Consider the following 20,558-nt stretch of genomic DNA (forward strand, 5'->3'; position numbering starts at 1 on the left):
AGATTTAAATTTAATACTTTGACCTTACTGTTGCTCAAAAAAAACAGAGTTTGTTATCCTAAACCAAAGAATCATATAGGAGTGTGGTGTGATGTAATTTTTTACTATGGTACACATTTTGTTAATAGTGAGGAACATGAAAATATGTGTCAGCTGCTTGCAGAGAGAGAGGTAGAGGAACACATGTTTTAAGGTGTAAAATGATCATATATAAAAAGACCAAATCATGTAGTAACTTTGAAGTTTTAAATTATTTAAGCTGACGAGATGCTGATGTCTCACTGAGAACATAAATGCAAATTTCTCTTTGGTTATACCCCCTGAAAAAATAGGGTACGGCTTTCCATCAAGACCAGATGCCTGACATCCAGAGAGATTTAAAAGGCAAATTTAGTTTGTGTTGGGAACCAGACTGTGAAGTTTGGGTTACATGAAACTGACTCTTCCTGCTCTGGTACTAATTAATTTCAGCCATGCAGAATTAACAATTTCAGCCCTCTAATTCCTGCCTGTGATCACCTTTGACACTGGTCTGTTGGAGAAACCTTGGGATCCCATATTTTTATACGCAGAATTCCCAGGGTGTGAGGCTGAGCCTGCACCCCGTGCTCTGGCAGCAGCCACACGTGGTGAGCACGTGTGTGGGCAGGAGCAGGAAGGTCCCAGGTTCAGATGCTGGTGTCAGGCTAAGGGAACTGGCTGCCAGATTGTTCCTTTTGCAGAGTGTCTGCCTTACCCCACCACACTGAGCCTGATTTATTTGTTTTAGGGGGGCATTCTGTGCTGTTCTGTTCTGCTGGGGGAGGCCCTGAGAAATCACAGCTGTGCTCTGCTCCTCATTGCTAATTTAACTAGAAAGAGACAATCCTATTTCTTCAGTTCTGTGCTTTGACCTTGTCACTGGTGAAATCTGCATGAAAGTTAGTGGTTTATACATCCCTCTTTTTTCAAGCTCGTGTAAATCCATATTCAAGTTTAAATGCCCTGGTTGAATTCCTCAGTGGGAGTTCCCTTGCAGTCGAAGGATGCTCACCTGACTGCTGTTTCTGGTGAGCAGGATTCAGAGGTCTCTGCAATATTTAGTTCCTGTTCAGCAGCAAATGCCATCTCTGCCTTTTCAAGGGACTCCCTTTCAGCAGGGACAGGAAGCAGTAATCACAGTAAGCAAGAGTTAATGAGCACCCATTGGTGTCAGAGAAGTTGGAAGAATTCATAAGACAAATCAGGCAATGGAGTCTCTGGGAATAATCACTTCCCTTGTGTTTCTTTGCAAATTAAATTGATGAAGATTTAATATATATTTTTTTTTTTCCTTCCCATGGGTTGCTTTGCCCTTGATACACAAGATCAGTTACTGGAGGACACAGCGACTGTGCCTACACTTCTGCCTGTGTAAACTGAATAACCAGTTCTCATTTGTGTCTCTTGTAAGCGAGGGACCTGGTTGTGTGGTTGTATTTCAGCCACACAGGGAATGATGACAGAAATGTTATTTTCTGTTGTAGGAAGTGGAGTGAGTTTACATTTAAAGTTAGCATGGGTTTTTAGTCAGGGCAGTGAGTAATTCTGCCCACAGAACTGCTAGAAAGATCTAGAAATGGAAAACAAAAGATAGGAGAGAGTATTCAGGAGGATATGGAAAGGAAGAGGAATTTAACCCATTTCAGGCCATAGTACAGGCTGTTTGATCTAATTCCAGGCTAGAGCTGAGGATGATGAGTAAAGTTTCATATTAGACTGGCAAGGACAACTATTAAGAAAAATAAGAAAAGAAAATCGGAGCTTCCATTTAAATTTCCATAATGAATTCTGATTCTAAACTAGAAGCACACATCATCCTTTCTCTGCTGAGAAATTTTTTATATTCATTTCTGTTCGTAATGGTTTGGGAAAAGAAAAGAGAAAAAAGAAAAAAAGGTTTTCATTATTCATGTGAAAAATGAACTCATTTGCTCACATGCTTAGTGCTGGGGTTAATTATATTATGAAAAAGCACAGTTTGTAAGGAACTGGCTTATTACAATAGGAATGCCTTGAAATTTAAGCTGCCTAATTTGTCAGCTTGCTCAGACCCCATATTATTGTAACACTCAGCCTGTTTTTAGGTTAAGCAGCAACTTCTGAGCTTGGGGCTCTGGTCCCGCACTGGAGCCTGTGGGCAGGAGATGGGTTTGACAAATTTTGTTGTGGGGGTTCCCCCGTGGCAGCACCATCACTCATCACCTGCAGTCTGGGCCACTGCTGCACCCATGGCATCAGGGACTGCTTTGGACCAGGGAGACCTGCTCTGATGTGGATTGAAGCACCAAAACTGGCTGTGGAGTGCTTCAGGTGTCCCTTTCCCACAAGGACACTCCTGGATTTGAGACACTTATTCCACAAAAGGAGGCATTCTCTTGCTCAGATTGATGAGTTCTTCTGGGGACAGAGTAAAGATAGGGACAAAGCTGGAATAAACACTTACTTTATTCTACACTTAAAACAGGACTCTTCTTTGTTGTCTTCTCTGCAGCTGGAAGCTAAAGCTGTGATTTGTGTCCTTTCCCTGCATGTTTGGAAGCTGATTTCCAGATGAGCTCTTCTTGCAGCTCTTGGTTCCCTGTTCCTGCATCCTGCTGGCTCGAGCTCATCCTCTCACACTCCTGCTGTCACAAACTCAGATTGCTGCTGTACACAGATTTTCTGGTAATATTATAGCAGAGCTTGTCAACACCCCACATGGCACGTGGTATGCCACCACTAAATTGGTAGAATCTGACCCATCCTTCCAGGTTTTACCTGGAACAAGCATTTATTTCTGTTTGAAATTGTTCGTTCACCTTTCATCCTGGGGAGCCTCAAAGGCATCACCAACATGCACATCTGTCTTTATCTCTGGTTTTGTTATTGCTGTCTTGGATCATTGCTGTGCTCTTCATCAGACCTGACATCATAAATCCCTTAAAAGTGCAGGTTGAGCAGAGTACACAAAGTGCTGCCTTTGCTTCCTTGCTGTTCCTTTTTTTGATGCCAGTGCTGTGGTCTCTGAGCTTGTGTTTGGTCCTGAGGATGTTGGCACTAGCTAACCCATGGGTATCTTCAGGTTATTCACACTTTTATATGACACTAGCTGTCACTCTCCAGCTGTCTTGGCCTGAAAACCACCATACGTTTACATAGCCTTGATTTTTTCTTTTGTTCTCATGGAGATCTGTCAAAATTATTGTAAATGTTAAGCTTTCAGAAATTACCCAGCACATGAGGTTTTTTTTCTATATCCTTTTCAATTCAGTTCTGCTGACCTGATTTATAGATGTTTACAGGAAGCTGGGGAAAGGGCAGAAGTTAATGTAAATTTTCTTGAGATCAAGATAGGAGAGTTGGGGATAATGGAAAATATTAGCAAAGAGCCAGCCTTAGTTCATGACCAAGTAGTTTACTAACTTCCTCCCCCAGGAAAGCAGAAGGCAGCAGGGTGCAAGGACGCCTGGAGTTCAAGGTGCATTTTGTGAACTCTCCTTTGGGCACCAGGACTTGGCTTGGCTGGAGTGAGCTCTGGGGTTTGTGCTTGGGGTTTAGCTCTTGAAACATCAATCCAGTTGCTAAGAGTCCTGAGGCCTCACTGATAGTCACTGCCTTGGAAATGATGTTTGAAGAGTGTTTACCTGCCTGCAAAAATACTGAGGGCTTGCATTGTGAAATCAGACCTGGAAAGTTCAAAGCCTTTCTGTTTGTATGTGTGCATAACCAGCACTTGTTGGTGCTGTAAAGTCATGTACACTGCAAAGAGACTGCATTTCTAGGGCAAAAGCACTTCTAGACAAAAGCAAGGGCTTTTAAGGATATCACTGCAGAGCTCTGAATTCTTTCTAAAAGGGTTAAATTTTGTGACATAAAAAGTCAAAGCAGAAAGAAACTCATCTCGACAGAGCTCTGATGTAGGGAAGGTGCTGTACAGCCAGCCAGGCTTTCTTTTATGTTTTGCTCATAAGCATCATAGCAGGGAAAGGCAAACACTTGTCTAATTTGATAAAATATCTTTAATTGCAGCAGCAGTACTTGAGGTTTGGGCTGGCTGCATCAGCTCTGTTTGTAATCACAGCTCCAGCCGCACTCCACAATCAGCGCCAATTGCTGCCAATTAGCATCCGCTAGGCTGGTGTTGCTTTATTCAGATGTTCTGGGGTGTTTGGTTGCATTATTCATACCTTGCCTGGGAAAACATAGTTTAAAAATGGGCACCATTACAGGATTGCATTGTACTGTGGTAGACCTTCTCCCAGCTCCACCTCTTGGTTTCGTTCTAGTTAGTGAACAGAGGAAAAACTTGGGTGTGATCTAGGTCCTGTGTTTCACTTCTAGGAAATAGTTCCTCCTTGATAGAGAATTTTAAAAGAGAGATTTAAAGAAATCAAAGCTGGTGGTTTTTTTCATGGATTAGTTTGTTTTTGGAAGTCTTTGTTGCAAAATGTCATCAATGTGCAGGACATTAGGAATAAAAAGAAGGAAAATTTTAAAAAGCGAGTAGGCATGTATATGGTTATGGAGGACTGCCATGACCAGGGACAGAGATTTTAAAAGGGCTTTTAAGTGCCAGTTTCAGAACTGAGTGTGGTCTGTGGTGTAGGAGAGCTTGGGGTGGAAGGGGCCACCTCTGTACCTGCAGCAGGTTCAGAGTGTTCTCTGTAGTGGCACAAGATGAGCTGCAGCTCCCGTCTAACACAGCAAAATGTGCCAGCATCTTGGGCTTTAAGAGCTTGTAGTTTCACCTATTTATACTTTGAGCTTATATTTTCCCCCTAAAGGGTTTTATTCTGACTTCAAAGGAGTTGTTCTAATGCGACCAAGTGCAAATGATTGATGAATGTGTTTGTTTTATTTTCTTCAGATGATGATTTTAATAAGGAGAAATGAATGCCGGCTAAGTATGTTTAACAAGAAGCTTTGTTTGCTTTTGGTTCTGCATCTAAGTTGAATTAAATGAAACTTTTTATTGCCACTGTAAGAAAAGAAAGCAAACCATGGCAGAGCCCCACATCCCTGGGGAGCAGAGACCGTGCACATACTCGTTACGTGGCGGATGCTCTCCTCATATGGGAATGTGGCATGGGGATAAAGAGGAACGAGTGCAGCAGTAATTTCTTTAATTAAAAAAAATAAATTAATGGAAAAAAGAAGTGATAACTTGTGGAAGCACAAGGACCACAGCTGCCAGCACAAGCAGTGGCAGCGATGGGTGTTAGCTGGGAGGTGACGCTCCAGGAGCCTGTGCCAAACTCTCCGATAAGTTTGCTCCGCTAATCAGGCGCTTGTTAATAATGACTCAGATTTACGATACTTCATAACAGCCCAAGAAGAAATATTCATCCTGGTATTGACTTTGTGGGGGAAGAAAACCTAATAAAGCATTGAGAGTGCTTAATCAATACCCGGGCAGGGCAGCGCTGACTATCAGAACGAGCAGCTTTGTTTGCTATTCAGGCGGATAATTTATGGTTAGTGCTGGAAGTGATGTATGTAATTTATGTTTTAGAGACAATTACTGCTCAAAGACAACTGCTGCAAAGCTTTTTGCAGGAAACCAAGGAAAAGACAAATGCAGTCTTTGGGGTGCAAGTGTTGTGCCTGGCAGCCTGTCCAGTGTATTTGTTCATGGCATTATATTTATGTGTAATGTTGATATATGTGCATGTGTGCTTGTGTGAGCTACGTTGCATTGTAGCAGTGAGTGGCCTTTAAAGTTCAAATCACATGGTTTTGGTTGCAGACCATCCACGCTGTAATTAAAGAAAAAAAAACAAAACAAAACAAACTGTGTAAAGCTTAAGGAGGTATTTAATTTTTGGATCTTGATAATTTTTTGAAAATTCATTCAAATTATTTATACTAATTTATGAGAAATTGTCAAATGGGCATTGTGATTTGCAGGCATTTGCCCATAATACCTCTTTATAAAAGAAAATTGTAAGATAGTTGCAGTTTTACACCTTTGTATGACAGGCACTCAGATATATTAAAGTCCACATATAGGAGCATTTCATGTGCACATGATAAACTATATTTAGACTTTGATCTGAATCATTATGAGGGCTTGTTTTGGTTTATTTTGCCCAACAGCATTTGTGTTTTCTGAATTAGGAATTTCCATCTCTAAATTGCTATAAAAGTCAATATATGCTGCCAGTGCCTGTTAGAGAGAGGAATCAAACTGCTTTCTTAAAGATATTTAATATTTAGATTCCTGAAATCAGCCTATCTTCATCACAGTCTTCAGGAGAAGGTCCCAAATGTTATTAATGAAATGTTGTCTACCCTCTAAATAAATCTGTTGTGGTTGCTGTGACCCCCTGATTGGAGCAGGGTGTGTTACCCTAACACTTTTAAACTAATCAAAATCACCTCTTCACTCTGTGCTGGTGGGCTTTGTTCAGGCAGGATTGCAATAACAATGGGAATGATTTTACAGATTTTATTCCACTTCAGTGATTTATTACGAGTCCAGGGAGCTCTGACACGCTCTGGAGTCAGTGGCTCACGGGTCAGAGCATGGGTTAGCCCCAGAGCTGGGCACCCAAGTGGCAACTTTGCATGTGGCTGCCTTAAATAAATAAAGTTTCTGCTCATATGCAGCTGATAAATACAGCTTAAATAAATAAAATTGGAAAACGGGTTTTAATTATGGGTGGCACTTATGAGATTCCTTTTGTTGTCTTAAAAATTAGTCTTTATATTAGTGACTATGGCATAAACTTGTAGTATGGGGGAAATAAAAATACCTTAGCCTGTAGGCAGTGAGTTAACTGCTGTGTTCCACTGATCTAAACATACAAACTGTTGCCAAAATTAGATGGTGTTTCACTTCATGGTTTTCCTGCTGCAGAGCTGAGCCCCTGCTCTGTGCAGGTGCTTTCTCCTTCCCCAGCTCTGCCCAGTCCTGTGCTCAGGGCAGGTTTAATCCCTCACTGGAATTTAGAGATGCTGAATTGAACTCCAGGTGGAGACCCTGCAGAGCTTCAGCCCTCACCAATAGCTCAGCAGAGAGGAGACTTCTGCCTCAGTGCCAGTACGTGTTTCTGCCTTTCACACTGATTTTTCTTCATCTGCTTTCTACTTTTGAGAGCTAGTGATAGAGCAGGTCACTGCTGTTAGATTTCAAGCTGGAAATACCAGTGGAAAACACTTAGTAAATTGTCTGTTTTTACAATAAAGCCTTCATTTATTTGTAGGAAATCTGAAATCACCTATATTTTCATAAAAAATGGAGAAAGGTTGTTTTCCCTGGAGCTGAGGGTGTGTGACATTTTCAGATGGAATAGCATTAACAAGAACAGAGAAGTGAAGGGGTTGGAATTGTCCTTCTCCATTTAGCATGTAGCTCCTAGGCAGGTTTAACTGGGCAAAGGTGGTCTGCTTCATGAAAAAAATGTATGTTCCATTCCATATCAAGTATTTCATAAGATTTTTGGAGAAAAGACATCTTTTCACATAGTTCTGTTCTGTAATGCCCCAAATGCAGGGAGTGTAGGACGTGGGCACATATCAACAATCCACATTTTAACATATGACTGGATTTAAAATATATTGTGGAATATTTTTTCCCCTCACATGTATGCTAGGCAGATCATATATAAAGTTAATAACAAGTTAATCTAGATGCAAGGTGTTTTCAATTATTTTTCCCATGGCAAGATTGAAGGCTCACATCCAGTATGTCCCATGGATAATGTTTTTGTGTTGCAACATTGGCTCTATAAATAAATGTGAAACATTGCAGTAGCAAACATCACATTTTTATTTATTTATTTATTTTTTGAATTGCCTACAGCATGTCATTACAGATGGATTGATAGGCTTGATAACATTGAACTTTTGTCAGACCTAACGTGGCAGACTTGTTACGTGTCAGAAATTTGCTGTCATTTTTCTCACTATTCAAAAGGCAAAATATATTTGCAACCTTGAGTGACATTGAATATGGAAAGCAGACAGAAATTTATCATTTGACAGAATTGTTTTTGTTGAGTTTATTTTAACTTCCTCCCCCCCCTTTTTTTTTTTTTTTTCAGAGGCAAAGCTGTAATCAGATTTTAAAATCCTGACTTCTGTGTTTAAGGAATGTGGAAGAGCTGATTGTGGCTTGTAAAAGTTCTGTGACCCAGCCTTTTACATATGTAAAACACATTTTTTATTACTTCACATTCAGATAATTTATTTTTGTGCTTCTTTGGACTGAGGCAACATCTGACCTTTTTTATGGAGTTGCAGCTAACAGCTTGGCAGGGAGCAGGCAGTGAGGAAGGTCTTGAGCAGGAGACAGGACAGCAAAGGATGCAGATGCTTAGAGAGCAAATTTTCATGGCATTAGAGCTAAAACTGATGAGATTTATTCCTACTCAGTGTATTCCTTCAAATGTGATTGCTCTCTAATAATGTTGTATCAAAAATGTTTTTGGTGTCTTAACTTAGAAATTAAATCATAGTTTATTTTATGATGATTAGCTTTAAATAAGATGTTTGTTTTAAAGACACATGGAGGTGGAAAGCCAGTTTTTTTCGACTACAACAGAAGAAGTGGTGGGTTTCTGGCGTAAAAAGCAGCAAAGAAATGCATGAAAACATTTAATCAAAAGACAAAGACAAATATTAAGGCAGAGACAAGGAAATCCTGGACAGAGCATTAAGAAGGTAGGGTTAGAAGACAGAGGAAATGAGGTTTTCAGTCATACAGCACCAATAGCTGGGCCACAACATTTTATGCTGAGCAAGGAAGGAAAATAATTTTAATTGCTAACAGGAATATTGCAATCAAAGGATAAACTTCCTATATATTAACATGCAACAGCACTGTGCACTTCCGAATGGATGATACCCTGGTGAAATCAAGGGGATAACGATGAGCTCCTCAGCTGGAAAGGTTTTGTTCCAATATTTTGGTTCAAAATACAGACGCTGTTGCTAATAAATCGAGCTGTATACCCTAAACCACCTCACCTCAGTTGATATTTCATGCCAGGAGGTCACGTAGCATTGTGGGTGCTAAAGAATAAAGCAATTCCCTTAATTTTGTTAAAAAAATAAAAATAAAAAGAGCAAGGAGATTTTTATTAGTTTTCAATCCTGCTAGTATAAATAGAAGTGGAAGCTGTGGAGATGGGTTATCATGTGGCTCATTCGTGTTTGTCACCACGAGGCACATCGAGATGCCTGGGAGCTGGGGGGAGTAAATCCCTCGGAAGGGGCGCGTGCATCGCCGAGCGCTCGCGTGCCTCCCGCCAGTGCTTGGAGGAACACATCCAAAATCTGTCTCCTGTCATATGTTCTCCCTGCTTCTTGCCGAGGAGAAGCGAGCAGACGCATGTTCTTATTTTGGTGCCGTTTGTTTTTGGAGAGGAGGGAAGAGGGGGAGTGTTTTTCTCGGGGAGAAGTTTCTGTTTAAAATCGCGTTGCCATGAAATCGAGAAGAGCCTCGCTTGCTTCACGCGAGTTAGGATTTGGTTTGTTGTGTAGCTCTGAGATAACTGAATTTTATTTTATTTCTTTATAGCCTGCCAGTGTTTTCCAGTATCACTGAGGACAAAGTAATTATCATTTTGTCGGTCATTGTGTTGAATCTAAAGCTGTAGAGAAATGGGATGGTTTTAGTGGGTTTGTGCCTCTTCAGCTGTACTTCAGCAAATGTTGGTGTTTCAAGATACACTTTTCTTTTAGCTTTTTAATAGTCTGAAGCCTCCTCAAAAAATTCTTTTAACCTGTGGCTTTTAGCCAGGATCAGAAATGAACCAGTCAAGCAAAGCTTGAGCTCATCGAAGAACTAACAAACCTTGGTAAATCTTAGTCTTTAACACCAAAAGGTTGCAGTTGAAAGGCTCTCACCTCTCTTGCCTGAATGTGAAATTCTTTTTATTATTATTTTTCTTTAAAAACTAATTAAATAGTTTTTTTAAAGGCCTCATTTCCCCCTTGGGAGCAAGGAGTGCCACTAATACGAAGTAGCTGCCCGTGGTTTTTGCAGTCATGATGATGCTTGCCTTCTGCTGCTTAATCCTCTTCCTCCTGACTTTCCTGCTCACTGAAAGCAATGTGAGTTCCCTCCCGGTGCCAAAGGTCTGTCACATCTGTCCCCTGCTTCCTTAGCCTGGGCTTTGAGGAGGCAGGGTTCCCCCTCAGCCCTGGCTGTCCCACCAAGGCAGACCAAGACATTTGCCCAAAAATTGAAGCTAAGCCTCCCCAGACCCGTTATTCTCACACAGGTCCATCCCTGCTTGCCTTGCACTGCTGGACTGGGTGTGTGTGGTACATGAACACTTCAAAGCGAGTGACAGGGAATTTACCAAGTTCAGTGTGCATGGAATCAGTGCAGCAAATACCTGCTGGGCTTGTTACATTTTCCATATCCTTGAAAAAAAATTTCTATTTTGGAAATCACCTCCATACCGTCTGTTGTCTCTGCTCCTGCTCTGCAGAGCAGCACTGCTGGCCTGATGGTTTCTATCATATTTCTTTGGAATTTCTGATGTAGGGTATTTAAGTAGATATGTAAGTGAATGACTTTGCTATTGATTTTTTTTTGTCTGCCACTGGCTGTCCATTTACTTATTTTTTTTTTATTTAGTTCTTTAATGTTCTTCATTTGTAATGTGTAAAGTTCTCTTTTGCATGCAGGAAAACACCAGCTTACAAGGTGAATGAGTCAGGTGTGTAGATAACAGCACCTGACAGAAAGAAGGGCCATAACTGATTTAAAATCCTGCCATCTTTCAGAGCTTTCTCATCTGTTACTGCTTCTAGAAGCAACCTAATACCCAAGTGAGGCTACTGCAAATTACTGTACAGAGGTTGTTCCAGAGGTGGAAGTTGGCAAGCTGGGTAGAGCCTGCAGCCAGAGCCAGGTGGGCTCTGCACTCACTTTGTGCAGAAGGACAGGAGGAAAACCCCACCCTTGCAACATGTACAATCAGAATCTTATTTTAGGTTGAAAATACCTTTAAGACCATTGAGTCCAACCATTAACCCAGCAGTGCCAAGCCCACCACTAAATCATGTCCCCAGGTGCCACATCCACTAATGGTTGGGCTCGAGGGTCTTAGAGGGGTTTCCCAGTTATAATGATTCTTTGATATATGTGTTTTAAATCCCTCTAGGAATGGTGACTCCACCACTTCCCTGGACACCCTGTTCCAGTGTTTTGCAGTCCTTTCAATAAAAAAATGTTTTGTAATATTCAATCTAAGCCTCCCCTGGCACAACCTGGTTGGGTGGAGGGGCTCAGCAGCGTAGCTGGGAGTGGCTGCTCCTGGGGTTGCTTCAGGGCCCTGAGCTGTTTCTCTCAGAAATTTTCTCATTTTTTCATCAGTCAGACGTGACTGTCCTCAGATCTTTAGGTGCTGTGGTCAGTGCCCACTCTTCACTGGCTGCTTGTGCTTTCTCCTGGCAGATGTCAACGAGTGCACCACGGAGAATGGGGGCTGCCACGACCGCTGCTGCAACACCGTCGGCAGCTACCACTGCAAGTGTCCAGCTGGCCAGAAGCTGGGGGAAGATGGAAAATCCTGTGCAGGTAATCCTTTGTGCCATGTCTCACTGCTATTAAGGAATCAGCAGACTTAGGAAGGGGAAGGAAACGATGGCTTTTATGTGGAGCCAGCTAAAGAGAGTGTGCTCAGAGTTGTCGAGAGTGCAGGTCTTCTTATGCCTGGATTATGAAGATGTAACTGTAAGAACACTTCAAAGGGTTGGGGTTTTGTTTTATTTTGTTGAAAAAAAATGTTATCACTTAACCTGGATTGGCTGTGCCATGTTCTGATTATGGGATTTCCATCATCAGTTTAAAAACTTGAAGAAAGTGTGTACGCTTGGTAATATTTCATCTGTCTCTAAAGCAAAATGGTTCTTATCAGAAAATACACATACATTTTCACATTTCAATCACAATTCCACAGCTAGAGATTAACTGAATAAAAAAGGATTTAAAACCACATGCTATGTAAACCCATTTGTCTTCTTCCTAAGGGAAATTTAAGTCTAGTTAGTGCATGATAGGGTAAAATTCATTCTTATGCAAAAACTTATGTTAGAACACATAATGAATTACGGTCAGACTTCCTAAAGGTGCACTGGCAAACAGAGTGGGTGTAAACAAGCCCAGATGATGTGCTGGTCTACAGTCACTCCATTTTGTGGATCATCAGGGCTGCAGGAGGTCAGGTGTTAGGTACCCGAGGTGTGCTGTGCTTCAGGCCAGAGCAGTTCCTTCTTCCTGAGCTCTCCCTGACACAGGTAACAGGGATGTGCTGCCACATGGTCTGGTGTGCTCTGCTGTGTGCCTGGATTGCAACTCCCCTGCATTTCAGTGCTGCAGGAAATGCATCAGATTTATATTTTTTAATCTCAGGGCAGTTTTTCATGAACTGTATTATTACCTTTTCACAAGCAACTGTGTTCTCTAGGTTTTCCCATTACATAGTATCTCACAAATTCCTTCCTTCCAAGATTTCATTTTACCATTGTCCAGCTCCTTTTTAAGGTTTGTATAAAGCACTGTATTTCTTGCCTGTGGTTGTATGATTTATTCTAACTTTATAATTTATTTGGCTGCACTCCTTTTTTCACTAAAAGATGTGGAATTATTTTCTATGGCAACCTATCAGTTGAGATCCAGTTTGACAGTGTAAATAAGCTGTAGATGGTTATTTTATTTTGATTGAAATATTTCATTATGGTCCTCCATGTTTTCATTTTGGCCTTTGGAGATTTCAACCCAGGAATATCATTTATGATTCACAGATCTCTGCTACTTCACCTCTCTTACCTCTTCTGGGGATTGACTGGCAATATGCCCAAGAGCCAGTGCACAAGCCTGTGCTTTGATGACTACTTACTGCTTACAGTGCATAAAAGTTGCCCAAACCCCAAGGTTTTTTGAAAGCAGGAGTCCTACTCATCATAATCCTTAGCATGTAAGAGTCATTTTTCCTTTAGACTTGTATTTTAATAAGTTAAATTAATGTTCCTTCTGCACAATTCAATTCTTACAATATACTTTAAACTCTAGCATTTGGACAGTCTTTAAAAACTCAAACAGATCTTAAGGTATTTGATTTTTGTATTATGTTTTGTCTGACCAGGAATTGCAGGGGAATATATTATTAGCTGTTTTGAAGCCATTTTTTTTTTTCCCAATCTTCAGGCAAAAATGGAAAAATACAATGAACTGGAAAGACTCAGATCATAGAACAGAGCGTACATGGTGGTGCCACTAAATACACCTGAACTTTTGCAGAGGTGGCAGTGACAGTGAGAATTTGGCTGTACTGACCTGAAAGAAGGCCAATTTCAGCCACCTTCTGGCCATCAGGTGTAACAATAGGGGTAACTTAGTGGTTGGTTACTACATGAGGGAGAAGTGAACTCCCAGACAAAACTCTGTGAGCTGCTGTGAGATCTTCCAGGGTGTGAAGTGGGGTTTTATTGATGCCTCTGCATTGCTCAAAGGAGTAATTTTTGCAAATAGGAGTAAAACAGCTCCTCACTCAGGTTAACCATTGGTTTTGGAGGAATAAAGTTTATTGTTCTGGGTTGTTCCATTCTTTCTGCCTTTATAGCATCATTGTGCTTTATGTTACCCCTTAGTCTAAACTCGGGCATTAAATAGATGTGCACTATTGTTCTGCTGCCATTATTTTTCTCATGGTTGGTTTTATTTCACTGGTGCCTGCAGTGATCGATCAGTGTACAGGGTTTTTTTAATAAGCCAAGGTACAAATAAGGTGTATTGTTAGAAAAGCAGCATGGAAGTAGCACAGACTTTATCCAGCGAGTCATTATTGCTGGAAAGATTGATTGTGTTTTTCAGAAACAAAATAGAGCATCCTTCTGACAAAAGGGAGAGATGTCAGGAAAGAGCTGTTGTGTTTTTAAAAATACGTTTTTAGCCACTTGTAGCTGTTTAATGCTAAGGAAGGGAAAGTGGATAAAAATTCACTAACCAGCAATGTGCTGAAGTGCACTGCTGTTTTGATCAAACATTGCTGGGCATTTGTGAGCAAGTTTTTTTGGAGGCCCAAAGGCCTAATTTCACAGTTTGAACAAGTTGACAGTGATCAACATCTCCACCTTCTAGGGTGTCAGAGGTGTGTGCAAGACACAAGGCACATGAATATGCACAAGACAACAGCATAAAATAGGTGAGATAATCTTAAAATAGTTATTGCTATCAGCTTTGATTAAACCTTCTCCTTCTTGAGTGATTCTGTGGCTGGTTGGACCCAGATAGAGAAGGGAATTGAGCAGCACAGCCTGGGACACCCCATGCTGTGGGGTCTGTCCCCATTCCAAAGGCTGTAGGGATATTCCCTTGCTATTTGTAGGTTCTTTTCTGGCTGTTTGGGGGTTCTTATGGCAGGATATGTCATTCAGAGTTACGGAGTTTGTAAAATCTTACTTGGCTTTGGTGAGGGACACTCATACTGAGAGGCAAGATGTGGTGAGCTGAAGGCCTGTGCATCTCCATAGAAATGCCAGTCAGAGCAGTGACCTGATTAGCCTTTCAAAGCTAATTATCTCCATGTTGTACTGCAGCTTTCACTCTCCAGCCTTCGTGCTCAGAACTTCAGTTTGCTTCTCTGACAGTGAAATATTTCCTGGCAGTCCTCGCGTAGGCATTTCAGATTGACAGAAAGCTCCTGCTTCCCTCCTGCTCCTCGTGTGCCTGATGGAAATGAATGATGAGACGGGATTTGGCTTTAAATCACTGCACAAATAATGTGACAAATTAATACTTGACATTTACTAGTGTAGGACTGTCAGGCTGATGCTGTGCCCTGTGCATCCGTGTGGTGTTCCTGGGGCAGCCTGGGCAGGGGCTGTGTCTGGATTTGCTCAGAAAGATGTGACCTGGTCTGAGGAAGGGAGAGGAAATGGATGTGTGTCCAATACCTCCTTGTTTGTGGAGCAGAGGTACCACTGTGTCAGCGAGATAGGCTGTGAAATACAGAGATATCCTCATTTCATATTTTATTCTGATGTGAAACAGCTCTACTCGAGCATTGCAAAAATGCAGAAATGGTATTTTCTGAACATAAATACCATTTAAAATGATATTTTAAATGGTAATTTTAAAGCTCAGTTGTTGGCACAAGTCCAGATCTGTAAGATGCTGAGGCTACAGCTACAAAAGCATGTTTTCACACATGAATAAGCTGCAGAAGTCAAGTAGAAAAAGGTCATGACCTTATGTTAACCTTCTTTGGTAAACTGTCCTTTCTTATTTCTATTATTGTGCTCTCATCTGTCACGGCAACTGAAGGAACTTAGAGACCAGTGAAGTCCTGTGATTAAGTGTTGATGAAAAGGAGCTCCTATTTTGTTGATTAGAGTGCTATTGCAATCACTGTAAGCACGTCCCTGGGGGTTTCGGTCAAAGCTCAGGTCTCTGGCAGCTCTCCTGACCTTTGCCAGGGGGAATTTGGGAGCAGCTGCCTCCAGAGCCAGAGTGTGACTGTGCAGGGCCACCACTGGTTACCCCAGTAAAGAAGAGTCACCAGGGTCACTGCTGGAGCCTGATCCCAGGGCAGGGGGACTCTCCAAACACGGTGTGCTGCCTCGGAAGAGTTAATGGTGGGCTAAAGGGAATACTGAAGGACATGTCTGAGAGCAGGAAAGTGTTTATTTCAGTTAATAAGGTCTGATATATAAGTTATTCTTGTCAGATTCTGGTTTTGTTTAACAGAACAAATGTCAATTCTGCATTTGGGCTGCTTTCCCTGCCCAAAAAAATCAGTGTACAGGTGTCTGCCATGTTCCGTGATAAAAAACTGGAGGACATAATACCATGCACTTCGAGGGAAATGCCAAGGCATTTTTATTATATTTATTTCATTTTTATTAGATCAGGAGAAGTGAGTCTACTGGAAGGATTCAGGATGCTTTTGCATTATCTTAGCTCTAAAAGTTGCATTTGATCCCACGCACAGTGTTGACAGGCCATGACACTGAGGTACTTATTGCCAGGAACACTTCAACAGAAGGAGAACAAGGAGAATATATTTTACAAAATTCAAACAGTAGCAGTTCTTTTTCCAGGTGCAACAAGTACCACACCAAGTGAACTCAAATCTTACAGCACTCAAGTGAAGGCACCCTTAGATGAGGTGAAGCCACCCAACCCTCTTCATCTTTCTCTATTTCAAGACCTCGTCTTGAGACAAGGAAATAAATCCAGTTGCAGGAATTGTATCACAATTATCTCATTATCTGTAACTGAATTACTCTGTCCACCAAATGTCTGCCTCCTGGAGTGAGGGGAATGGACAAGTCCACCTCATCATCACCTTTGCAGACCCTGGGTGAACCATCTTGATAACTGAGGCATTTCAGGGTATTGGAATTTTACAGCAATTCTAAAAAGAAGAGAAAAAGACTAGGCAAAAGAAAAAGACTTGTGAGAGGAGAGAAGGTAAAACCTAATTTCTTATTTTTCCAAACCTGTTTTTGGTGGCTCTCAGGTATCCTGGGATTCCAGCTTGGGTTTTTAGAGCTAAGTCAGATAATTTCAAGTATTTATGTTTCAAAGTATAAAAAATCCCCACAGTAATCTGCCAAGGGGGGGGGGGGGGAGTTGAAGAGTAAATATTTTCTTCTCCGTTAGTTTGCAGATCTAGAATACCAGTAAATGTCTTATGTTTGAAGTGAATTCAACAAGAAACAATACCTGTTTTTACATCTGAATATTAATTATGATTGCTCCTACCTGTAAAATCATTATTTGTAGTCATGAGTAAAAAGCTTACTTAACTTCTTTTGATTTTAGATCCCAGTTGGTAATAAAACAAACATTAAAAAAAAAGGCTCCCCTACTTCTCTTATAGAGGGAACTGTATTAACTGAGATTAAGGATTAACTGTGCATTATAAACACTATTTGGCATTGTGCACTCTGGCTTCTGTGGTTTTCTGGAGACTGTTGGATTCGGGCAGGGGGACTGGGTGATTTTTGTGCATGGCTGCAGAGAAGCTCCAGGCAGAAGCTGCTGGAGATGTTCTACATTTGCAAACTTGATGGGGAATCTGATTTTATTTCCACTCCCAAGTCGTTCTTTTGGAATTCTTGGTTTCAGGCATTTCTCTGAGAAGAAATGACAGCTGGAGGTTGTTCCTCTGACCTCCTTCGTGCTCTCCCATGCCCTGTTGGATCCGGCTGGGATCAATAGCTCCGTGGAGCTGTTACGCTCTCCCAGGAAAATTGTGTCATCTGTCTGCATTTGTCCGATCCTGGTAGTTCTACAGAAAAAAAAAAAAAAAACAGCTCTCCAAATAAGTAGCAAAAAATGGCAACAATATTCCTAGTGAGGGTAACAGTGACTTCAGCTCATTGGACTTTTTAAATGAATGACCCGAGTGCTGATTCCTGGCATTCCGGAGCCGGCAGGAACCTGAGCTGAATGTCAGGGGCTCATTCCAGACTGGCAGTGGCTTGGTCTGGGCAGTCCCCTTGCTTTTTTTGTGAGCCCTCCCCAGCAAAAAAGCCACTCAGCTACACAAACATTCTCAATCTCATTAAAATACATCAAATACTAAACTCAGCAAATCCCAGCTTTTTTTGTCTGTTTCTGTTCAGTCAGGGAAGGGACACGTTGCTTGAACAGACACTGCCCACCTGGTTCAGAGCATTTCTCTGGTTGGTCAGGGTCAAGAAGAGCTTCTGATGCTCTGATAACTGATTTATTATTGAATTTTAATTGCCCTGGTTTAGTTTCTTCCCGATTCCTGCCTGGCTGTTGCTGAAGTCTCCCTATTCCTCCCTCACACACCGAACAAAGGCGGCTGTGAGCTGAACCACCCAGTTTCTCACATCTGCCATCCCTTCGGGGTAGACAGGCTCACAGTTATGACAGCTCCCTCCAAAGTGAGCTCTGCCATTGAAGGCTGAGCTCATTTATCCTGGCTACGTGTTTTCATCGATGGGAGCTGAGAACGGGCTGAGGCAGTTCACAGTCACTTTTTAAGTAGAAGTTTTATGCACACCAGTTGGGTCAAGGGTATTATTATACTAATCCAAGGCTCCAAAGCAACAGTTGGAGGAGCCCTACCCAAAAACCCCTGACTTCTGGGGAAGACTGGAACCACTTACATTTCAAGAATTCAGTGATTATTTCCAGATAATCTTGGTAAATCTCCTTTTCTCCATGGAGCTTGTTTTTTGGTGCCTAGATTTTTGCCTTGGAACGCTTAATTCAGCTGCAACGTTTTAATAACAGCCTTTTGCATAAACAAACCGTGGAACCGGCAGTTTAATTTTCAGGTTATGTCAGGATTACACAGGGTTAGGTGTAGTGCAGCTTGTTGCCGTGTCATACATTCAACCTGTGCCGTGTTCCAAGGCAGCAGCATCTTTTAAAAAGCACAGAATTGCTCGTACCCCACGGAAAACTGGCACCTTTTCTCTTTGCGTTTCAGTTATCAGATGAATTATTGATCACTGATCTGAAGGGGAAAGCTCGTTTCTGGGTGTCACAGGTAGCAGCAAACGCAGAGCCCCATCCCCACGGCAGCTGTCGGTGCCGTCCATATGGCACCGGCGGCTCTCCGTGCGTCACAGCTGATTATAGACCCGGCACATGGATTGCTTCCCCAGCCTTCCAGCTACCTTGTCTTCCTCCAGCTCCGCCAGCTGGAAGCAAATACACAGCAGGAACCTCAACTTGGCATTATCCTTGGAAAGGAGTGTTCGTGGGGCGTGCAAGGACAGTGACTGTCACCCTCTCCGTGAGTGACTCCAGGTCTTGTAGTTGTGAGTTTGCCCTCATAGCGAAGTTGGGTATGGGCAAAAAAAAAAAAAAAAAAAAAAAAAATCGGCCTGAAGAGTTTTCTTTGTCCAAACCACTTGGTGCATAAAGCTGTATTGATCAGCTTTTGGTAGTGAAAACATTTAAAGTTCAGAAATACTGCAGTATTTGCCAAATTACTCAGGGACTTAATGCTTTTAATTAACAGAGGAGCTGTGAAGAGTTAGATGAAAAGCATTATAGAACTATATGAAAAGGCTCTTATTGTCCAGATGAAAGATAATATTTGGAAATAATGTGGCAAAAAAGACAGACTGCAGTACAAATATGTTTTGAGCTATTTCTTAGATTCTGAATAGTTTATATTAGCTAGTTTTTTGCATTTATGACTACATCTGAAAGGCAGGTTATGGAGAGTGTTAACATTCCAGTGGGCTGATTGACAATAATTAGTTTATTTTGAAGGAAGGGAAAGAAGCACAGTATTGTTGGAGCTGACTAATGTGAATTAAAAGCCAGGTAATTTTTTCTGCAATTACAGAGATACAATGATTGCTGTTGTCAGAGAAGAAAATCCACTCGTACTTTTAAGAATCATTGTGTAGGAAGAGCTTTGCAAGCCTGAAATTGAAGCTCTGGTCATGATCTGCAAAATTACACTTAGTAGTAATTTTATGCAGAAGTAAGACTTTTGAATACTTAAATTATAGCTTGTTTGTAGCAAGGTATTTACCAGCAAATACAGGCATCTTATAAACAGCACATGAGTCATCTTGGTGTTCATTTCGAGCACATGGAAAATGCAAATTGCAGCTGAATTATTCTTGTGTGGAGAGGCGAGGCTTGGAAAAACCTTAAATTTGTACTTTAAATGGAAATTGTGAGAGGAAAAATGTGCACATTTGCCTTTCAGAGGAGGGTGTGCAGGGTGGCTACAGCTTTTTCTATAGCTTTGCCTACAGGCTGCATAAACAAGAACTAACGGCAGATAGGGATGGGAAAGAGCACAGCTTCTGAGAGGTGTTAGTGTTCCTCTTTGGGAGAATTTAATACTGTTCTTAACCAGGACAGCTAACAGGACTCCCTTTTTTTTTTTTTTTCTTTTTTTTTTTCTTATTGAAATTCCTGTGGATTTTATGAGCCATCTGATATAAACTTAAAAAGCTTTAAAACAATTCGTGATAAAATCTAAAGCAAACAGAAACCCATCAGCTTCTCTGTTCAAAGCCTTGGCCCAAAGGAAGCGATCCAGACATGACTGTCAGTGAGATAGCAACTGCTGGGAGAGCTACACTGCTTTATTAAAAGATCAGTAGTTTGATCAACATCATATTGGATTACTCAAACTTCAATTACAGGAGTACCTGAGGGCTTTAGCTGGGATATATTAGAAGGCCAACTTGAAGTAAACCTGCTGTTGTTGCACGCTGGCTCTGTGAAAGACCTACCTGAGAAGCCTGTGAACAGTTCCTGTCCCAAAAGGGATTCAGTGTCAGCCAAGGAGTTAAAAAACTACTAATAAAAATGGAGCAATCGACTGATTAATTTGATGTGAATTTTAATCTCAGGAAGGGAAAGAAAAAAGGAAGTAAAATAAATTCTCCTGTGCCTGGTGACATTATTTATACATAGGCAGGGTGAGAGAGCTGGGGTGGTTCAGCCTGGAGAAGTGTCTGGGGAGACCTCAGAGCCCCTAAAGTCTCCAAGAGAGCTGGAGAGGAAATTTCAACAAAAGCATGAAGTGATAAGAGAGAGGGAAATGGCTTCAAAATGACAGAGGGCAGGTTTAGATCAGATA

At 41.5% G+C, this 20,558-nt stretch overlaps 1 protein-coding gene across 1 annotated transcript in view; it reads left to right on the forward strand.

Annotated features, from left to right (window-relative positions):
• Positions 1-20,558, forward strand: part of LOC134047615 (multiple epidermal growth factor-like domains protein 6) — a 186,591-nt gene that overhangs the window by 90,777 nt on the left and 75,256 nt on the right. The window contains exon 5 of the mRNA XM_062498891.1: positions 11,414-11,536. Coding sequence (XP_062354875.1) covers positions 11,414-11,536 — 123 coding nt within the window. The remainder of the gene's footprint in view (positions 1-11,413; positions 11,537-20,558) is intronic.

Source organism: Cinclus cinclus, chromosome 10 (genome assembly GCF_963662255.1).
Source record: "Cinclus cinclus chromosome 10, bCinCin1.1, whole genome shotgun sequence".
Classification (NCBI taxonomy): Eukaryota; Metazoa; Chordata; class Aves; order Passeriformes; family Cinclidae; genus Cinclus; species Cinclus cinclus.